Source organism: Orbicella faveolata, unplaced genomic scaffold (assembly GCF_042242905.1).
Source record: "Orbicella faveolata isolate gen_17 unplaced genomic scaffold, um_ofav_v1 contig_15, whole genome shotgun sequence".
Lineage (NCBI taxonomy): Eukaryota > Metazoa > Cnidaria > Anthozoa > Scleractinia > Merulinidae > Orbicella > Orbicella faveolata.
The window spans coordinates 10,564,079-10,587,405 of NW_028301542.1; the positions used below are offsets into that span (position 1 = coordinate 10,564,079).

At 36.6% G+C, this 23,327-nt stretch overlaps 2 protein-coding genes across 2 annotated transcripts in view; one reads left to right on the forward strand and one right to left on the reverse strand.

The window, feature by feature from the left end:
- LOC110051269 (TGF-beta receptor type-1-like) overlaps positions 1-23,327 on the reverse strand; it is a 45,253-nt gene that overhangs the window by 9,748 nt on the left and 12,178 nt on the right. The window contains exons 4-5 of the mRNA XM_089288382.1: positions 12,333-12,551; positions 4,828-5,079 (exon numbers count right to left, since the gene is read on the reverse strand). Coding sequence (XP_089144508.1) covers positions 4,828-5,079; positions 12,333-12,551 — 471 coding nt within the window. The remainder of the gene's footprint in view (positions 1-4,827; positions 5,080-12,332; positions 12,552-23,327) is intronic.
- On the forward strand, positions 17,348-18,829 carry LOC149113494 (uncharacterized). The gene has a single exon (XM_089288383.1). The coding sequence runs from the start codon at positions 17,357-17,359 to the stop codon at positions 18,815-18,817; it is 1,461 nt and encodes a 486-aa protein (XP_089144509.1). The 5' UTR covers positions 17,348-17,356; the 3' UTR covers positions 18,818-18,829.

Genomic DNA, 23,327 nt, shown 5'->3' on the forward strand with positions numbered 1-23,327 from the left:
CCATGGGCCACACCCGCCTCGATTACCAGTTGCTGTTCGGGAAATTGGCAGAAATAGAAAAGCAGATACATAACACGTGTTTGCCATCCACTGTGTCATGCTCAACTGCTACGTGCAATCTCTAATAATTCATGTGACATTGCAGACCAACTCCTTTTTATATGGAAATCATATGCCTGAAGATTGTGTGACAAATTTGTCACATGTCACATCCCTGTGTTTATGTGACATTGCATCACAAAAGCCACTGGTTTTTGCAAATTTGGTTTTTGAGAAATTTGATCTTAAAATGGGCATATTATCCATTATCTATCGTCCATCTTCCAGAATCCATCGTCTGGGTTTTAGCACATGCCATTACAAATTGCTATAATAGGAATCCTATACTTTTTATCTTTATGTTTTTTATTTGCCACACTAACATAAATAGAATTAGAGTACAATGATTAATAAATAACAAAAATTAATATATAGAGGATATTACACGGTGGCAAGAAGATATGAACTTTATGTTCCAGTGGCAAGAACTGCCTGTGCTCACTCTTGAGATATTGTTCTTGTCACAAGAACATAAAATTCATATCTTTAAGCTAACATGTAACGTTCTTTTTATTATATAGACTTTCTGATGATGGCGTTTTTGACAATTTTCCGAAGATTTCCGAAGATTCTTTAAAACTTGTCCGAAGGTCACACGAATATTGCTGAACGTTTTCCGAAAATTTTGCAAAGATTAGCGAAGATTTTTGAAGATTGCTGGAGACTTTCGAGGAAGACCCGAAGATGTTTCGATCATACACCAACGAATTTAAGTACAATTTAAGAGACAAACTTGATATCAGTGAAATCATCGGTATCTTCACCAGTGAGGATATGGAAAATATGCCACCCCAGTCCCGGATGTGGTTTTGTATGAATTTTATGAGTGGTGTATTTTTCAGTAAAACACTCGTGTCTATGTAATAAACAAGATTACAATGAAGATACAAAGCTACAATTTATATATTGAAGGATAGAAAACAAAATGGCGAGGGAACCAAATAAAAACCACGGGGCTTGTAAGGTTCCCTCTCAAGAAACACCAGATGACTAATTTAGATAATAATTAATGACAAGCCTTACTTAATGACAGAGTTAGTAGTTACTGATAATATATGCTTTAATTTTTTTCTAAAAGATGCCAGTGATGAAGAGCCAGACATTTCAGGTGACAGAGAATTAAAAAAATTAGGACCTCGATAGAATATGGAGAATTGCCGCATATTTCTCCTACATAATGGTAGACGAAAGGAGTTTGCATGCCTTGTATTGTAACAATGGATTTGGTTGTTTATCATGAATATGTTCCTAAATTTTCAAGGGAGAATAGCATTCTTAAACGAGAATATAAACTGACCTAGATGCATTAAATGAATGTCTTGAAATTTAAGCAATTAGAGCTTCTTAAAAATAGATTCTGTTGAGCATTATAATAGGACTTGTCCACTATCCTAATCACACATTTTGCAAAATTACAATTCTTTGTAGGTTAGTTTTATTAGCTGATCCCCAGACTAGATTACAATAATTAAGGAATGGAAGTATCATTGCATTATATAGCATGCAAAGACAAGGTGTTGAAAGATAAAAACAGATCTAAAAATTATACTGTCCTATGGATTTAGATACTTTATCTGCTAGGCTAGATATATGAGACTTCCAAGTTAAGTTGTCATCTAAAACTACCCCAAGAAAGACTGTTTCATTGACATGTGCAATGCATCTCATTAATAACAACATTAAAGTTAGGAGATTTTTTTTGCCATGGTTTAAATTCCATAAAATTTGTTTTTTATTAGTTAAGTTCAAAGAGAGTCTGTTTGCTCTGAACCAATTTGACTGTTTAATTCACAGTTTAGAGTACTAATTAGGAAATCTGGGTCTTTGTGTGAGATGAATAAATTTGTGTCGTCTCTGAATAAGACTGACTTGAGGTTTGACACATTGTTAAGGTCATTTAGGATAAAAAATAGCGGGCCTAGGGGGGGGGGGGGGGTTGATCTCAGTCCATTATATTCAACAAATTGAGATCTCTCACTGAAGTAACTTTTTACCCATTCTAATGCCAGGCCATGAATACTGTGGTGATAATACAGTTGAACCTCTATTAAGCAGCCACTCTCGGGGACAAGGCAACTGGCCAGTTAATAGAGGTTCACTCAAAAACAACATTGGACGTGGGCCAGTTTTCAGTTTATCAAATATAAGTACAAACAAATGTAAGTGGAGAAAAAGTAGACCAATGATAGTTATAACACCGTCCATGACGTTACCAAAAGCCAAAGAAACAACTGCGCATACAGACGCAATGTGTCTGTCAACCCAACACTGGCTCGTGTGCTGTACAAACTAAAATGCTTTGAGACTTAAAAAGCTTTTAAAGGAAATGCTTCTGATATCAAATAGTATGCTTTTTATGTCATTTTCAGTTAAAATCAACTATTGAAAATTTAAAAAACTCGATCTAACAATAACAAGAACAAAGAATTGGTGGACATCGTCATCTGAAACTAACAGAAAAAAACTAATAATGGTGCCAAAATACTGCTTTGTCTTCATGACTGTCCTTTTTGATTGTTAATAAATCTGGTCATGGCAAGTGTTGTCAGTCTAGAATTATTTTACCTAAAAAGAATAGAATTCCAATAAACACTGGGTACATTTGCTATGAACAAAAAGCCTGATTTCAATTACTTAAAATAGCCTTGGATATGCGTTTACCCCCATGGGGTTTGGAGCTTCAGTTTACAAATTATATCATTGGTTTTTGAGACTGACAATGCAAGTTCCTGAAACCTGTTATGACTTGGAAGTTCCGTATGAATACAAGTTCGAAGGCAACAAATTTTCAATCACTTGGCTCCAGACGAAGCTTACAAGGAGGGTTTTGAAACCAGCTAAAGAAACAGGCACCACTTGTTTAGCATTGTATTTTATTCCCATGACCACCACAACTGAAAACTGTTTTGATCAAGAGTGTAGATATGACAGACCCAAGGTCACAGTCAGACATCAATAGCTACCACTTCAAGTGATTCCACGCTGTGATTGTTTCAATTAAATACTGCTGAAATGTGTTTTTACATTGGCATCCTTTTATCTTCATCTGGCTAAAAATGTCCACTTCAAATCTTCCTGGCCGTTTCATACAGGTATAAAACAAAACAAAACCACCCTTGGGATGACAAGAAGCTGGCCATGGCCACTAAATAGAACTGGCCGTTGAATAGAGGTTTTTATTATAGTGTATAGCTGACAGTTTTTCCAGGACTTTGGCCGCTGGCCGCCAAATAAAGGTTGGGTGCTTAATAGCCACTTAATAGAGCTTCAACTGTAATAATAATAGTAATAACAATAACAATAACAATAACAATAACAGTAACAATAACAATAACAATAACAATAACTACAATAACAATCACAATCACAATCGCAATCATAATAATAATTATATAAATTATGTAAGGAAGGAAATAACTTAAGAAAAGCACTTTAATAAAGTCTTTCCATTTTCTGTTGAAATTGTCAGTGTTTTTATTTTTAACTAATAATTGTTGTAGAGTATCCAATTTGTTCTTTACTACACCTTGCTCTTTTGCATGGACAATTCAGGACTTAATGAGTGGTTCCGAATGGAGAGTGTGAAGTCAGCAAACTTCACTTAATGGCAGCAATAAGGCTAATATCTATAATGCTACGTAATAATAAATAGGCGAATGACATAAAGATCATGTTCAAGAAAAATAGTGACTAGGATATCAGTGTTCTCCAAAAGTTTTGTGCTATCCAGATAATTGTTGGTGTTGATCTGTTGAGAAGGCAAACGTTAGGTAAAATGTTCATACGAATAACACCAAAACAATTCCTCTAGAAGAGAATGCTAATTTTAATAAGCGATACATTTGGTTGAACCAGTGATATTTTCATACCGTAGATGAGAAAGTTCATTTTAAACTTGTCCACAGTGTTCTGTAACATGGTTTTGGTTTATGCATTCAGGAAGACCTTTGATTCAGACCTTCTTGCAACCCGCTGGACAATATCATTGCTTCTAAGTCATTATCACCCTCTTAACCATCGGTTGAGTCTTCTTGATGCTTATTCCTTACCACTTTGATCTCTTTAAAGGTGTGTTTTGGTTCTAAGTACAGAATTTTGCCATCTAGAAGAAAACCACGACACATGACGCCATCTTTATTTTCGATGTTGTGATAAAAAAAAACAAAACTTTCCCCTACCCCCTAGAATATGCAAAGGACCAAAACATAATAGGTACCAAAGAAATCTCTGGGGAGCGGGCAAGAGGTAATTTCTTAGTATTTTCAAAGGGCCACCTTGCTTACCCTGCAACGGACTCCATATATGCTACCCCTACAGGAAATTAAAGGAGTTAACAATGAAAACTTGAACAGACTCAGTTACGGTCTTTTAGTATGTCATCATATTGTGTCCAGCTGATGAAAATATTGACATCTGAGGGCCATGTTTTCGATCAAAAACTAGCATTTTGCTTACTTAAGTGTCTTTCCCAATATTCTAACCTCAATAGTACTTTAAACTAGAAATGACAATACTTAGTTTAAATGGCAATAAATAAACCATTACAGTGACTTGTCTCAATGATTTTCTCCAATACATGGCATGCTACAAGTACATGGTGCTATTTTCATGAACCTTATTTGGCAACAGCATTGCAACTTAATGTAGCTGTGAAATGCAACAACAATATCAATAGACCATGCGACATGAGAATAAAGAACAGGTTGAAATAAAGAAATCTTCCCTCACCGTTTCTTTTAACCAGAATATTTTTGCTTTTTAAGTCACGATGTGCAATAGCAGGTTTGCCCTGTGTGCCAACAATCTCAATGTGGAGGTGAGCAAGTCCACTAGCAATTGACACAGCCAACTTAAGCATGGATTGAACATCCAGGGTAACAAGCTGAAGGTAATCATACAAAGATCCCTTTTCCAAGTAATCTGTTACCAACCACAGCTGTGTCCAAGCACCATTATCTTTATTGTCTGCTGCAACAAACCCTGACAACAAAATAAATACAAAGCAGGTTAAAAGGAAAAATCTTATTAAAAAACAGAAAGTCCAGTTTTAGAACGATTCACTACACCTTTCATTGCAAATCAAGAAAATTTCAACAGCACATGATTTCACTTTTACTTCATTTTCCCTGCAAGCTCCCTGGTGGGCACCACCCTATTCTTGACAGGATCCCAGTTTTGCCTGATAATAATACTCCCCAAATCTCAATTTGTACAATTTTTGTCAGTCATGATGATTTGGACCATGTGTGTCCAGTAGTGTCACCATAACACGCAAATACATTAACAAAGTTTTCGATCTTTATGTCAAATATTAACTGTGGGAAATGGCAAATTTCATTGGCTGCTGGATTTATTTGACTATCTTTGCTGACGTTACACAGAAACATTAGCCCGAATACACAGACTGAACTGAACTCTGAACCAAGGGATGGCAATGAAAATATGGGTGTCTAACAACTGATGACCGAATACCCGTAGCTTTTATTTATCAGCAAAAAAACCCTGGTAGCCCAGCGTTAATACAGCAGCTGAGTTTTCATGTGCTTACACCTTGCAACACTGTATGAAATAGTACACTTTTTTCCAATGGTTTTTTTCCTCAAGAATGAAGTTTCAATGAAATTAACTAGAACCAATGTAGCTTTCTGAGCTGATGTGAATTTTTGGAAATTTGAGGGGTGTCACCCAAGAATCAGGGAAATTCTACAGGAAAATAACTCACGATTTATTCTGGGCTTTAAGCTTATACTTAATATGTTATAACGGTTCAGACTGTCATTCTTAATAATGCCAACTCCAAACATTATGAACATTCATGAATTTCAAATTATGTGCAGCCCACTGTTATATACATGTACTTCAGTGAAACTAGAGACATCTATCTGTCTGGTTTCTGACGTGATGGGTGTAAATCTACGTATTGTATTTTGAAATTGCGCAGAGAAACCATCTTAGTCTGATGCAAATCCCTACCAAGAGGACTAAAGAAAGACACAGAGACACAAGTAAGTCACTTTGTTTTATTCCATCAATTTGAAAAGGCTGTAAGGTGCAAAGGTATGATCCCCATCTGGTGTCACAGAATTTGAGCTAATTCTTGGCATGCAACAATTGTCTTTTTTTACTTTTCTGAAAATGGGTCATTTTGGCCTTTATATAATTTTCATGGTAGTTCACTTGTGAAAAAATAATAACTGATGTGCAGGTTATTTTACTTATTGATTTTAGACAGCTATGAAAGGACCAAACTCACATTACATTAAATGCAAGGTAATAATATAGATTTAGCCAAGCCTAAAAGTGGAGCTCTTGACTATAATTAACCAATCAAAGGAGATCTATGGCCAAACTCATGGATAAAGTAATCTAGAGATGAAACATATTGGTGAACTTGCAATAACTGGTGTATTATTATTAAAGGCTGTTAAAACAAGCCGGGTTTGTACCACGCAAAGTCGCACTTAATTCATGAAGTGTAGGCTTTTCTCGTTGGCTTTTGTTGCACACATATTTCAAAGATATATGTCCAGAATAGCTAGGGTGGCAAAATTGCCACTGAACATGAAGTGGTAAAGGCTAAGGGTTCTTGGGTCAGAGACACTCCTGCCTAAACAATCATAGGGTACTCCCCCCCCCACCCCAGATCTTGATGTTGACGTTTGTCTGCCTGCTGGGAAAATTTGCATGTATTCAAGTCGTACGAGCTTACAAACGTTTTTCATTGCATTTCATTCAAATCTATAGGTAAGGTTTCTTATGAGACAGCACTTCTTTTCCAATGTGGAACTGCTTGTCTCTATATATATTGCACGTGAAATACATCAAAATAAGTTGCCTCTTTTGCAAGCATTTTCAGTGTTGATCCGAAAAATCTGTTGACCCATAAATATGTGTTCCAATAAGCTCACAGGGGGTTTCTTCCCTTTTGTCATCTTTTCAATCAGGAAGCAAAAGTGTAAACAAAAGACAGGGTAAAAATCATTTAAGCTTATCACAATCAAGTATTTGGGAATTTCTTTCCAAGTTTATGTGCATTTCACATCCCACTCAGAGTTCAGATCAATGTACTAAAATAAGCACGACAAGTATAGAGAACACAACTTTAATCTAAACTTAACTTGATGTTGGTTGAAAGTGGACAACTCAACATGAAAGTGCTATAAACTGCAAAGCAGAGAACAAAGGTTCTGCTTGATTGAACATTGGATCTCACAGGAGATCTAATCAGCCAAACTTGAAAAGTAAAATGATAATAAGTCAAAGACTACTGCAAGACTGACACAACGTCGTATATTTAAAACAATATTTCGGCTGGCCTCAGGTTTAGATGTTACTAAATTATAGAAATAAAATTACAATATTACATAACGGTGCCGATGTTTGTCCTGTTTTCAATAGCTGTTTCCTTCATTAAAAGTTGTTCGTTTGGTTATATAAGTTCATTAAGGTTGACATTCTCATCAAAGCTTACCATGGTCACTTTCCAGCAAACAAATGCTCATCTCCTGGTCATGTTTAATGCCTGGATGAGTTACATGTAAATGCTCATGAAATTCAGCCTTCATGTTGACCATAGTACTAATTTGTCAACTCCACTTCAATTTAGCGAAACACCTAATGGTTGTACAAAAGCTACAATCTTCAATTCGGGCTGGCACGATGCAGGCTTTGAGTAGTAATTGCGCAAACACGATAATGACTGCACGGTTACTATTTCAATATGGCGTTGGGCTCGGTTTGTTCAGCGTGTGGTTTCACAATTTTTTTTTCCAGTTATGTTTTAACAAACTATACCTCATGACTGTACCCAAGATTGTAGAAATTATGTACGCAATATATCAGGGACTTTCGAAGAGACAATTATGCAAGGAATATTGTGGAATAAGAGTAAAAAAACACATGTACTTCCTCCTTCTCTCAGCAGAGTAATAAACTGGCTCGTGCCTGTGATTCAATTGAAAACCAGTGCCTGGTCAGCGGTCAACTTCCAAAAAACACATGACCTCAATGAGCTCTTGACCTGAGCCCCTGATATTGTAACATGATACTGGTCAGCAGATATCTTGTTTTGGCTGCTGTCAATTAATCATAACATGGATATCCAATATCAAATATGAAGCTATGGTAATGATGCTACTCTCTTAGTTTTCAAGGTATGGGGCTTACCGTATGGACGTACGGAGAGCCACATGACAACCGAAATTTTTGAGATCGATTGGTTACCAGATTTTCTAAGGTATGGGGCTCTGCTCGCATGCCTTCAGCGCGCAGGAGCCCTGCTATGAAGCATTCAATAATATCTTTTGCATTTTCACTATAACAATTAAGTTTCCACGCTGACTGAGAATGATGGCAAAAATATTTTACTTTTCCATACCATCCAGTAAATATCATATCCTCCAGGGCTTACATTACAACGCCATGATTTCAAAAGTCACTGGGAATGGTAATGTAATAATTTGTCATAATTATGAAATAAATTATTGCCTTTAAACACTCATTTGGAGGTAAACTTCACCTTGTGAAAAAAATCAATGTGTTTAAACGTTTTTTTTAACCCGTTTAAACAGTGTTCAGTCTATTCCACAGGAAACTTTCTGTTTTAGAAAACTGTCAGCAACCTGTCCGTAGTCTGTTGGTGGCTTGTTGGTGGCGTGTTAGTAACCTGTTGGGCAACATTTGACTGACAATCAGGTTTGGGAGCTCTTCTTCAGAAATACCCTTTTATGTGTTTTTCAGCATTGTCATGTAGTCAGAGTTTGCTGGTCAAACAATGGACTACTTCCATTAGAGATCAGTTTCTAGCTGAAAGAAGTCAATTTTTTCTCATGCTCTTGAAAGTAGATCCATCCCTGACATTAAGAAGTTGTCTCTGAATTATCTGGTCATTGTGGCTCACTGGAAATTGAAAAGAGCTCACATTTCTATCCATTCAGTAGATTTACTTCTGAAATATTGTTATTTTTATTGACTGGCAATCAGAAGGAACTTGTATCTGTATCCGTTCAGTACATTTACTGTTTGAAATTGTAAAAATGTGTGATGCCAATTGTTTCTACCCTGTTAAACACATTTGTACATTATGACAAAGTACTGCCCATTGCCTACTCTCAGCATTCACTTAATTTGAGAATTTTGTAACCACCAGTTCTCGAATAATTATTTATTGCTGATAAGGTAGAGAGCTTTACACACTTCTCCTGTGCCTAAAACTCATCTCACAACCACTCTAAAATGTAACTTGTTACTATATGTCTTAATTATGGTAAACAAATGATTCACTTCTACAGTGCAGCTCAGATACAAGTGAACCAAAATATACACATAATTCGCATCAGCTGAAAACGTGTAAAAGCATCTGCACATAAGCATAATTATTATTTTAAATTTTGAGCATGGTGTTTTGATTTTGTTGAAAATTCATAGTAAAAGAATGTTCAGTCATTTTCTTATCATCAAGTAAATATACATGCATTAAATTTACTTGATGTTTATACTGTCAGATTGAGCTTACTGTTCATGAATTTTACACTCTAGCCTGCTATTTAGCGTTACATATTTTGTTTCGCCATTGAACACCAACACTGTGCACATGGCCCTTTGATATTGATATTGAATGAATGATGTGTGTCAAATAGAGCCAGAGACATTTTTTTGACAAGGATCTTCGGAAAGCTTCAGACAATGAACCCAAAATTCCACAGCCACTTGCCGATGTGTGCCAATACACAGAACTTTTCCTTGCAAAAAAATTAACTAAACACGAACGACATGCCAAAGAAACTTTTATAAACAATTCTTTGGTTAAAGAAAGAGTATTTTACGCTTTAAATGGATGGTTAGTGTCAAGTAAAATTGGAATATCATTTTTTCGACAAGGATCTTCAGAACACTTCAGACAATAAACATTTCGTAGCAACTTGACAACGCATGCCAAAACAAAGAACTTTTCCGTGAAGAAAACATAACTAAATGTGAGCAGTGCACCATAGAAACTTTGATCCCTTAATTAAAGAAAGCATATCTGACCATTTGAATGAATTACTTGTGCCAAATAAAACCATTTTTTGACGAAAGACCAAGTCTGAACTATGATAGCTTTCATTGACGTTTCAACAATAATTATGCAAATTTGGCTTTGAAGCCTGGCGCTTTTTCATTCCCAGAAACGTCCTTTGTTTGACCAACAATGCTTTATATAAAGAAACTTATGGGAATGCATAACAAAGAGACATATACGTGTGTATAGGTATGCCCATATATACGCATATTGACATACATGTATACACAAAATACGCGCATATAAATTGCGTGTGTAGTTCAATTCTATCTGAGCTGCACTGTACTTTTGCCAAGTTTTGTGAGTTGAAGTAGAGTAATTTCAACATCTTGTGCCATAAAATTCTCAGCAACTTAAACTCTATTTTTGAGGAGCCCGACAAAGAATTATAATAAGTAATATAAATGAACTGAATCAGATGTAGTGTAGAAGAGAGATGAGAACAGTCTTGAAGCCGGTGAAGCCTAATATTACACAAACCATTTCACGAAAGAAATGCAGCCTCTAATTAAGGATAGAACAAGATGATCAAGAAACCTATAAATGACAAGGACAAATGTAAATTAAATGGTGTTTGACACTTGCCCACCTAGGAATCACTTCTTCATTGTACAGGTACATACAAGGATGAATGAAACCAAGCCATTAAAGCTGTATGTAGGTAAAGACTAATTCACTTCTACTCACAGAAGTGGCCCCAGTTGCTTGAGGGCTGGATAAGGCTATCCACCAGATAAATCACTATCCAGTGGAGAAAATATTTGCTTTTTTCATTGTTTTTGTAATAATACTATATGACTCTGTAATATTTAAATCAAATCGAAGGTCAGTTACATGTGCAATATCAGACTCAAAAAAATAAATGTCTTATAGAATATTGGTTTATTATCTATACAAATGTCTTTGTTATTCCATATTACAGGTGTATATTGTGCCATGGTTTCTCTGCAGAAAAATATTTTGATATGGGCAGGTCTCAGACACGCTGTACCATCCCACTTAATCTCAAAATCCAAAACAAATAATCGCACCTTTTGAACAATGCCACCCTCTCTGATTATTGAAAACAATGTTTTTGATATTCTCATGAAAAAATCAAGACTATTATACAATGCTAATAAGTAAAAAAGCACAATTTTATAATAATTCTTTAGTTCTGAAATGCAATTTTAACTTAAATGAGGATCAATGAAGAAAAGACTAGTGTTTCTTCTGCCACATATTGTGTGTTCTGAGTCTTATGTTACGGCCTTTCAATATAAGGTCCTTAACTTTATTCTATATACCAATACCAAATTACATAAGATAGGATACAATAAATGCTCTTTTTGTAAGTCTGAACCAGAAACACTATTGCCCCTTCTTTTTAACTGCGTATACTCAAAGCTTTTCTGGGAAGATTTTGAATTTTACTTTTACTCTCTATCAAAAGAATTAATTTTATTCATCTTAGTTTGCGAGATGTAGTAATAGGCATTATAACCTCAGAATACCCTTTACTAAATTATTTCTTGTTCATAGCCAAACTATATCTATGGGATTGCAGAAGATCTCAAATACTTCCAAGCTTAGCTGGGTTTAAGATAAAGATCAAAATTAAATTTGAAATGGAAAAATATATTATATGCACTAAGAACAAACTTTAGATCAATTTATTAAAAAATGGGGGACAAGTTGCCCTGTGTAAAATAACTGTATTCTAACTATTTATTGTATTGCTTCCTTTGTAACTTTCTATGGCCTTTGTGATTGTATTTTAACATAAATGTATTGTACAGTATGTTTAAGCTAGTATTGTAAGTTATGTAATGATATTGTAAGTAATGAATTATATGGCTTAATTAGGATGGTGTGTTTGTAAGTAATGTTTTAGTATTGGTAGTTGTTGTAGTATTGTAAGTAGTGTGAGTACTCTTAATAAAATTACAAAAAAAAAAAACAAAAAGAAAAAAAAACTATCCAGTGGAGAAGTGTTATCTGCTAAATGGTGATTTATCTGGTGGATAGCATTATCCACCTTTTGAACAACCTGGGCCAGATGACCTTCATTCGTCAAGAAGCTGTTAACGGCAATAAAATACATTCCTGCATAATCACAAGATCTACATCGTAGCTTATAAGTTTTTTTTTAGCAAAAACAAAGTTAACAGAAAAACAAAACAAAAATAGTTACCTAAAAGATTTTCATGACGTAACATGGTTGTCTGATAAATCTCTGCTTCACGAAACCATGAACACTCATCACGGGATGAAAAGATCTTTACTGCAACACTCTGTCCTCTCCATACCCCTTTGTAAACTTCCCCAAAACGGCCTTTACCAATAAGCCCTACCAAATGAATTTGTCTTGCAATAGTACGCTGGACCAGCAAAGGTAGTCCAGAGCCACTCCCTACAAAAGTCAAAACAAAATGGCTGTAAAATAATAATAAATTACATAGGTTTTTCTATACTAAATGTAATACTAGAGTAAAGAAAATGACACTAACTTTATAGTATTTGTGTATCGTAATATTGTGTTTATCTAGTGCCAACTAAAACTATGATTACCACGCTAATCAAAAAAGGTTTAGCATGGTAACATCTTCGAAACAAATTGTTGTGTCCGTCATTGTGCTAGGAATTAAATATGTGCATAAAACGTGTCTTAGGACACACTAAGCATCCTGTGTTAGTCTGTTGTGAGTGTGCTACCACCTTTTCCCTGTCTTCCTGTGGAGGGTCACATATTATCCAGCAAACAAGTTTTTAATAAGAGTACATAGTCCCTGGGAAATACATGGCTGCCTAAAAATTACCACTGACTTGTGGGTTCCTGTGTAGCTGAGAGTCAGTGGTCATGCGACAGACAACAACTTGCAAGACATGTATCTTACCACCTATTTGGTCTAACATAATTTTTGTAAACAACTTCAATCAATAAGAATTAATAAAATACAAAAAAACAAAAATTTCATCCGTTTTGTAACGGTAACTTTTTTTGGTCAGTTCTGAATTCATAGATACTGGGTTCGTGATCAATTTTACCTTTTCGGCTATATAGTCAAACATAGGCACACAAGGTGTGCAAGAATTATTTTTTGTGAAGTCTTGGAGATAGGAGCATTCATGGAACTGTTTACAGTAATGACTGAGTTAATTTGAAACGTTTCTTTGGTTGCGATGTACAGCAAGAGAGAAACTGGAAATTTATGCTGTACATACAATGTTACATGGTTAATGGTAAGATAACTAAATAGTACGCCATAAAATGTTTGACTGAACAAGCTACAGCAATCTTACATGTCTCCAGATTAATGTAGATACCTTCTTATTTTCTAACAGGCAATTTGATTCGTTCTTTGATACAACCCACAGTGTGATTTGTGTGACACGCACACACCGATCACATAGCCCTTCCAACCACAAGAGTAATTTTTGCTCAAATATAGTCAATTTAAGAGAACTTTTCGCATTTTATACAAATCATAAGTTTACCCTTTTTACACAACACAACACGGCAACACTACTTCACCAAAAATTGAAAGAAAGAGGAAAAAAACCTCTCTGACACGTTGAATACCTTATTTAATTAAATTGCGCTTTAACTTGGTGCCATGCAGTCTTCAAAGAACATTTGAACAGTTTTCATAATTTTACCTTTAAAAGAATGTCATAAAATGCCCATCAAATAAAAAAAATATTAAACTGCTACTGCAGTGACATAAAAACCGTCAGATTTACTGCTCAGTGTTTATAATTTTCTTTTAAACTGAAGCAGAGGCAAGAATGGTGCTTCATAAGATAGATAAACAATACAACTGAATCTCGTCGAAACAGCAACAGAACAACACTTACAAGGACGACTGACACTCAAATCCGAGAAATTATAGTACTGTTATTTTTTACACAATTGACCAACATGCTTCATTTCAATTGCAAGTGCAGTAAAATAAACGGTAAGATTATTGTGTTGATCAATGAGCAACTGCAATGTTCGTCAATGTTCTCTTCGCCCAAAACTCTTTCAGCACAGTAGTTGAAAGTATCGCGCTTTAAGTGTGTTGTGCTATTTCGCACACTAAAGCATGTTGTGGCACGCCATCTTTAGTTTTCAAAGTTGAACACGCTTCTTTGTTTGACTGCATTGTTAGTGTGTGCACGCTTTATTGTTCTCAGTGTGTCCTACCAAACATAAGAGTTTACTACTGAAGTGTGCTCCTGAACACGCTTTAAGCATGCTAAAGTTGAATTCTTTTTATTTCCAAGTGGAAGCATGTTGTAAGCGTGCTATCACCTTTATCCCTGTTTTCCCATGGAGGGTCACATATGATTCAAGAGTTTTCAATGTCTTAGCCATTATGGTATATGAGCCACCATACAATACTGCTCAAAAGTAAGTTACCACCTCATCTCGAGAGAGCCCGTGAAGTGTATAGCTTCGAATAAATTTCATGCAGTTAGCTTGCAAGAAAATGATTAAAAAAGAGAAAACTTCAATGGAAGAAATGAAAAATTAATACCAAAGACGTTAGTGAAAACTTGCATTTGGTGGGTGCTTTAATTTTTTTTACTGTAGGGTGTTGACTTTGCATGAATATGAACAACAGCTTTTGAATGGAAACTTGCTTCACTAGACCCAATACTATCATCCCAAATGAAGAAACAGAATGGAAACAATTTCTATAATCTCAAATTAAGACATGCACAGGTTTTGTCTGACAGTGAGAAAGGAAGTGAATTTTGATTAGTACATACCAAACCAAAAACATGATTTGATACCACACATTGTTTGATAACAAACGCATGTGGAAGACACTTCCAAAGAGTAAAATGGAACGTGTAATGGAAGGCAGGAGACTTCAGTTTGAATACTGACCATTGTGTTGATCTTAATTCACTTGTTTAAAGTGCTTACCAAGAAAGTTTAAGGGTGCGTTTCTTTAAGAAAACCCAAGATTGGATTCTTAAATCTGAAAGAATCCGAAAACAGATTTTGCGTTTCCTTACTAAACAGATCAATGGAGGACCAGGGGCTGTTCTTAGTCAGGCCTCTACACTTTGACCAATCCAACATGGTTAGACCTGCCAGGGACAGAAGTCCCAGCTGGCACAGCTCGGTGGGCCCGCTAGACATGCAAGCTTCACCACCACAGCAAGCTGTCAGCCCAAGGTGAAGTTGCTAATTCAATAGGTTATTAAAATCTTGTGAGAAGTTCAAGCTGTCATACTTAATGTTGTTGAGTTATTTTTTTTTGTCCAAAAAATACCTTACAGTCGGCATGTCAGGTTTATGTATTGAATGGTTTTTGGTTTTTAGGTGGACCAATGTATGTGTCTCAGACCAATCAGATTGAAGCTTCTATGAACAACCAATCCAAATGCTGCTTTTTAGTTTGGACATAATAATAATAATAATAATAATAATAATAATAATAATAATAATAATAATAACAACAACAACAACAACAAGCCGAATGTGGGGCATGAGAACGGAAAGTGATACCAGTTAGCATTGGAGCACTTGGAGCTATCAAAAAGGTACTAGAAACTTATCTCGGAAGAATTCCCGGCCAAATAAGCATCAGTGAACTAAAAAAGATAACCTTGCTAGGTACAGCACTCATTTTGAGGAGGGTGCTATCAAGCTAAAAACTGGCTACCCCCTAGTGCCCCAGGACCATGGTCTGGTCTCGGCCCTAACGACTCTAAGCAAACATTATGTGAGGACAATGATGATCATAATAATCATACTACTACTACGACGACGACGACGACGACGACGACGACGACGACGACGACGACGACGACGACTAACCACTCACTATAACTGGCATAAACCACATTGTATACGCCACTGCCTCGATAATAACAGAGAAAATAGGCCTAAAACCAAGACAACACAGTCGCATACACAAAAAAACAGAAGAGCCTGCTTGGAAAGCAAAAATTAAGAAAGAGATCCAAAAAAAGCGAAGTGACCTTTCGATTCTGACGGAAATACAGAACGGTTCAAACATCAGGGAGAGAAAAAGGAAAGAGACTGAGAAACGCTATGACATCAAAAAACCTGGGGATGTGCCAATTGTCAAAGAAAAATTGAAACAACAAATACAAGCTAAGGCGCAAAGGATAAAGAGATTTGAAAAAAGAAACAAACATTTCCGGCAAAATAAGATCTTCAAAGAGGACGGCAAAAAGTTCTACCGTGAACTGGGAAAGAAAAAGATTGGTGTGGATGAACCACCGCAGCCAGAAGAAGTTTTGGATTTCTGGAGTAACATCTGGGAGAAAGAAAAATCACATAGCAAAGACTCTGCATGGATAAAAGGGCAAGAAGACCTGCACAAAGACCTTAAGGCCCAATCATGGAGAGCAATAAATGTTGAAGAGACCACCTGTGCTATCAACAAAAGCAGTAACTGGAAATCACCTGGAAAGGATAAAGTTTCTAATTTCTGGCTTAAACATCTTGTCAGCTTACATGAAGACCTAGCAAAAGCTTACACAAAGGTTATTGAACACCCCGAAGAAACACCAGAATGGCTTACTGAAGGTATTACATATCTACTACCAAAAACAGAAGAAACAAAAAACCCAAAGAACTATAGACCGATTACTTGTCTTCCTACGATGTATAAGATTCTGACATCCATCATAGCAGAACGAACATACACTTTCTTGAATGAACACCAGCTCCTACCATCAGAGCAGAAAGGCTGTAAGAGAGGGAGCTACGGATGCAAAGACCAACTCCTGATAAACAAGATGATTCTGGAGGACTGTAAGACCAAGAAAAAGAACCTATCCACAGCCTGGATAGACTATAAGAAAGCATTTGATAGTGTACCTCACACGTGGATAATAAAGTGCATGGAAATCTATAAGATCTGCCCTGTGACTGTCAACTTTATCGCAGAAAGCATGAAATGTTGGAAGACAACGTTACACCTCAACCACGCTGAAGGGTCAATAACATCAAGGCCTATCAATATCAAAAGTGGAATCTTTCAAGGAGACTCTCTCTCTCCACTCCTGTTCTGTCTTGCCCTTGCTCCACTGAGCTCATTACTAAAGGCAACCACTTATGGGTATGAAGCCCAGGGTAGAACAGTCAGCCACCTCTTTTATATGGACGACCTGAAAACATATGCAAAAAGTGACAGCCAGCAAACCGGCCTACTCAATATTGTAAAGACATTTAGCAATGATATCAAGATGGAATTCGGGCTGGACAAATGCGCTAAAGCCACATTCAAAAGAGGAAAGCTGACAGAAACTTCCGATTTACAACTTGACATTGACACCTGTATCAAGGAACTAGACCAAGAGAACACATATAAATACCTTGGCGTGGATGAAGGTGATGGTATACAGCATGCCAAGATGAAAGAAAGAGTGAGGAAGGAATACTACCGCAGAGTAAGGATGGTCCTAAAAACGGAGCTCAATGCTGCCAATAGATTTGAGGCAATCAACACCTTAGCTATCCCAGTGGTGACCTACAGTTTTAACATAATCGACTGGAAGATGAGTGAAATCAAGAGGTTAGACACAAAAACAAGAAAACTACTCACCCTATCAAAAATGCATCACACAAAAGCAGATGTAGACAGACTCTACCTCCCAAGAAATGCTGGTGGTAGGGGTCTTATCCAATTAGAAGCCTCCTACAAAACAACCACGATAGGGCTTGATACATACCTAAAGAACACTGATGATGCCCTAATCAAACTAGTGCAAGAACATGATGGCAGAAAGAAATTGTACTCTATACAAAGGCAAGCAGAACAATTCAAACAAGAACTAGACCTAACAATACCAGATAAACAAGCAGAAGAAACAACCACCAAATATGCAAAGAGAACCAAACAAATGGCACGAAATAAGACCCAAGAAAAATTAACAAAGCAGTGGGAGAACAAAGCCCTACATGGAAGATATCCAAAGAGAATAAAGGAGGCAGATGTTGACCACCACAAAACCAACCAGTGGCTCAAAAGCAGTGGACTGAAGGCAGAAACAGAAGGATTCATAATCGCAGCCCAAGACCAAAGCCTAGCTACCAGATCATACCACGCCAGCATTATCAAAGACGGTACTAGTCCCCTATGCAGGATGTGTAACAAATACGACGAAACAATTGACCATATCGTGTCTGGGTGTCCTGAACTTGCGAAAACAGAATATACCCACAGACACGATAAAGCAGCCGCGTATATACATTGGAAAGTCTGTCACAACTATAATATAAAGACATCAGAAAAGTGGTATGACCATGAGCCACAAACAGTTACAGAAAACGAGGATGTCACAATATTATGGGACATGCCAATACACACAGACAGGAAAATAACACCCAACAGACCCGATATAGTGATTAAAGACCACAAAACGAAAACCTGTAAATTTATTGACATGGCAGTACCATCAGACAGAAACACATCCGTGAAAGTCAGTGAAAAACTATCCAAATATAAGGACTTGGAAATCGAAACAAGCCGAATGTGGGGCATGAGAACGGAAACGATACCAGTCATCATTGGAGCACTTGGAGCTATCAAAAAGGGACTAGAGACTTATCTTGGAAGAATTCCCGGCCAATTAAGCATCAGTGAACTACAAAAGATAACCTTGCTAGGTACAGCACACATTTTGAGGAGGGTGCTATCAAGCTAAAAACTGGCTATCCCCTAGTGCCCCAGGACCATGGTTTGGTCTCGGCCCTAAGGACTCTAAGCAAACATTACGTGAGGACGATAATAATAATAATAATAATAATAATAATAATAATAATAATAATAATAATAATAATAATAATAATAATAATAATAATAAACAGAAATCACTGAAAGCAGCGAAAACATTACATTGAGGTGGAACTAGTTTTTGTTGCAGGTAAATGTAACAAGCTATTTTTATTTGTTAGTTTCAAATGTGTGGTTCCAGAAAATATCCATACCCCCACCATGGAGGGAATTGGAAATTCCGGAGGAGTGGGGGGGGGGGGGGTCAAAGACCCAGGAAATTCCAGAGGGGAGGGGGGTTGGATGGTCGATTTAGAATATGGATTCAAGTATCCATCTAGCTGTTCAAAAATCCTTTCTTAGCTACTAGGTAGATCTTTCACATCAAAAAAACAGTAGCTTGAATACTTGTATTTTGAGTCGCATAATATTTGACTGCCATAACTTGTTACCAGTCTACATGGAGTAGCCTAGTTTGTTTTCGCATCAGTCTTCGAAGCTGTCAAGTGGCAGTCGATTTCTTTCATGAAAATTAGTTATAAAGGTAGAAATGATGTTCTACCTTTACAAGGGAAGAAATGATGTTACGATTTCACAAATTTGAGAATTTCTTATTCTTGTTTATCTCTGTCCGTTTGTATGTAATTTTGCTGTAAAATTGAGCTTCGTCGCGAGTGTGTTAGCGATCATTTTCACAATAAAAGTATGGTGTCAATTTCATGCACACTCATAATATCAGTCCTTCAACGGAAATTGTACCTCATTTACAATCGTATAGGAAGGTCATTTGACATGTTACTATTTTATCTGTTTTCTTTCAAAACATGTTTAAAGTGCCTATGAAGTAAAAAATAATTGCCGCTGATTTGAAAGGCTTTCCAAAGTTAAGAAGAATGGCGTTTTCCTTTTTGGAATATCTTTTTTCGTTTTAGAGATATTCACGTTTTTGTATTATAATTGATGATGTCATAGGTGGTTCCAGTAAAACAGTTCAACACTCAATCAAGAATATCTCTAGAACTATTTAAGTAGTGTTCTTTAAACTTGGCACCAGAAATGTACATCACAAAAGAAACAAAGTGACACCCGTCGTGCCGTTGCCATGACAACATTTATGCCGCTGGTTCTGTTTTAATTAAAACTAACATTACCAGATTTTATCTTAAACAAGGATCATCCACCCCCAACAATCTAATGGGGAGAGTTAAGACAATATGGGAATCATGTGTGTTCCGAGCAGGACCCTCTGTCCCTTTTCGAAGGGTTGCAAATTTGCAAATTTGGTTTTTAACAGAGAGACTGGAGCCAAAAGTGTTACCATGGCGACAACACCGAAGGTGTCATTCTGTTTCCTTTGTGATGCACATTTGTGGTGCCAAGTTTGAAGAAAACTGCTCCAATACTTCTAGAGATATTCTTGATTCAGTGTTTTACTGTTCAAGTGGAAGCACCGATGACGTCATCACTTTCCTCCTTTGCATAATATAAAAACGTAAATATCTCTAGAACAAAAAAAGATATTCCAAAAAGGGAACTGCCATTCTTCTTTACTTTGAAAAGCCTTTCAAATAAGCAGCAATTATTTTTTACTTCATAGGCACTTTAAATAAATTGCTATATTTTTTGTGTGTGTGTATCTTCAGATGTTACGAACGATCAAGAATAAACAGCAGTGACATACAAAAGTGTTTGGAGTATTACAGTGCGTTTACTGAAACCGGGGCCACGCAGACAATGAAAACCAATCAGATGGCAGAACTGAAACAATAGATTCTGACAGTTTCAAATCCAGCCAATCAAATGTCCAATTTTCAATTCCAGCCAATCAAATGTTCGGTACAAGACAATGAAATCTCAACTTGTTTCTCGTGATGCTTATGCAATTACGGTGTCACATAATAAATTGCCAAGCGTGCTTGCGGGTTCAAGAAGAATATGCTACACTTTCTATGGGGTCATCGGTTGGTTTGGAAAATACATGGAGATAAAAGCTGCGTAAGAGTGTGACTCGTAAATATATATCGCCAACAGTGTGTGTTGTGTGAATATTGTGGCGACTGTTTAAAAGAAACCCTTCAACTGGTCTCTGAGCAGTTTTGCATGACCGCAGGTTCGAAATTTACAAATTGGAAAGGGATTATTTTCGATGTAACTGAAAGGAGGTGAAAGCAAACTTCAAACGATTTTAAACAACAACTGTAATTGTGTGTCAGTATGTTCACAGCCAGAAAAGATCAATCTAATGGGTTTATCACGCTTGTAAATGTAAAATTTAAAGTAAAGTAACTGAATATTTTCTAACACAAAAGTACTAACACCTTGAGCTTGACAATTTTAGTAATAGACACGGTAGCTGCGTAAACATCACAAGGAACAAATTTAGATTTTATTGTTTTGTACCGGACATTTGATTTGAAAATGTTGGAATCTATTGTTTCAGTTCTGTCATCTGATTGGTTTTCATTGTCTGGGTGGCCCCGGTTTCAGTAAATGCACTGTAACTGTAACTTTAACACACTTTCTTGCCAAAACTATTTTTTCAGGAGGGTATGGGGGATGTATATAATACTTGTAGAAATTCCGAAGGGGTGGGGTGGGGGGTTATTTTTGTGTTAAAAAAATGGAAATTCTGGGGAGGAAGAGGGGGGGGGGGGGGGGCTATTTCTAGAACTACACATTAAGGGTAACTTGACACTTTTGTTTTTCACGCACAAGTGGTTGCAATTATAACTGACGAATCGGTGACTCTTGTTCACATGGTCAGAATAAACAAACAAGAAGCCAATTTAGCGGCATCTCCAGAAACTTTAACTTGCTATAAATGTTTGGATGTCTATTTTTGTTAGTGTCTTCAGGGGTATTTTAATATCTTGCATTCTTCAATTCTTTAAAATGGGAATCGAATTTTTAACAGAGATTTGTGGCTGGTAAACTCTTTAAATGTTCCTGAAGACTTCATAGTGGCAAGTTAAACTGCAAATTAATTAGATTAGACTTTGAGGCAACACAGTCTCTGTGTTGCCTCAAAGTCATGTGGTTCTTTCGCTTTGAAACAGAATCCTTGCGTGCTTCATATAGGTAAACTTACGTCTCTCATAAAGTAACAAAACTTTTTCTGTAACTGACTTTTTGTCACCAAATAGGCTCTCAGGCGTTTGGAAGGGTAATGTGACAAGGAAACTTCCTTAACTCTGCAGATTTCATGGCATTTTATAAGACTTGATATACAGTTTTTCATGTGACTGGTTGTTTCAGGTCTCAAGTTATGTAACACTGTTCACCTTCAATAATGTCTTCTCGTTTAGATGGGTTTTGAAATCAATATGACAGTCCCAAGAAAGCCACTGATCAACTGTTAAAACCAAACCTTGATAAACGTAATGTAAGCTTGATATCACAGTTCCTAAGGGTGAAACAAATTCTATTTTTTTTTTCGCTGTACATCATAACCAAACAAACTTGTTAGATTAACCTTATCATAACTGGTCAGAGTCCACTGAGTGCTGCTACCTGCAGGGGCTTTTAATTCACCAAAAAATAACTCTTACAGGCCTTGCGGCTGATGTTTTAAATTCTCAGGAGACAAATGTGACATGCCGCCGCATAATGCTTTTCTGTTAAACGGCTAACAACTAACGCCTAACAAATGGAGAGCAAATGCCTTTTCAGAGCGTTTGAACGACTTGGTTAATGCTTTGAACAGGAAAGTGAGACATTTTACGTGGCTGTAAAATTAATAGCGTTTTATTACCTACCATGACTTCTATTTACAAAGCTCAAAGCTGAGCAAAACTCAGGGGGCGGAGATGGTATGACAAGCACATTGCTTAAAGAACTGAATTGACGAAGTAAGCATGCCAAATTCACTCCAGTTACAAACTTAATAATGCCACACAATTTGACTCTTTGATCAGTATGACATTCAATAACTTAAAGGAACATTTCTGGAATTCAATTTCCTTCTCAAAGTCTTGCTGAAACTCATTAAAAAAAAACAAGATTTGTCCATTGAAGTTTACATTCCGATCAGTTGGGAATGATATCGAATGAATTTGTGCTCAGGCTACTCTGTGCATCATATTGTCATAGCGAACGCACTCTCCACAGGCTTCAATCGCCATAGGAAATAGAAGACTGTTTCTCGCTGGAATTGTCATCAGATTCAGTCACCAAACATCAAGAACACTGTACACAGACTTCTGAAGTGTTTTTTTAACACTTTATTTCTTAGTGTCGTGTCTACTGCGCTAATCGATACGATACAATACGATACAGACATCTTATTCACAAAACAGGTTTCGAATACCAATGAATGCGTAGCATTGGTACTTCCAGTGCACTCGCGAGGAACGAGACTTGTCTCGTTTCTCTCGAGACTCATCTCGTTTCTCTCGAGACGGGTCTCACGAGAAACGAGACACGTCTTGCGAGATGGTGGTAAC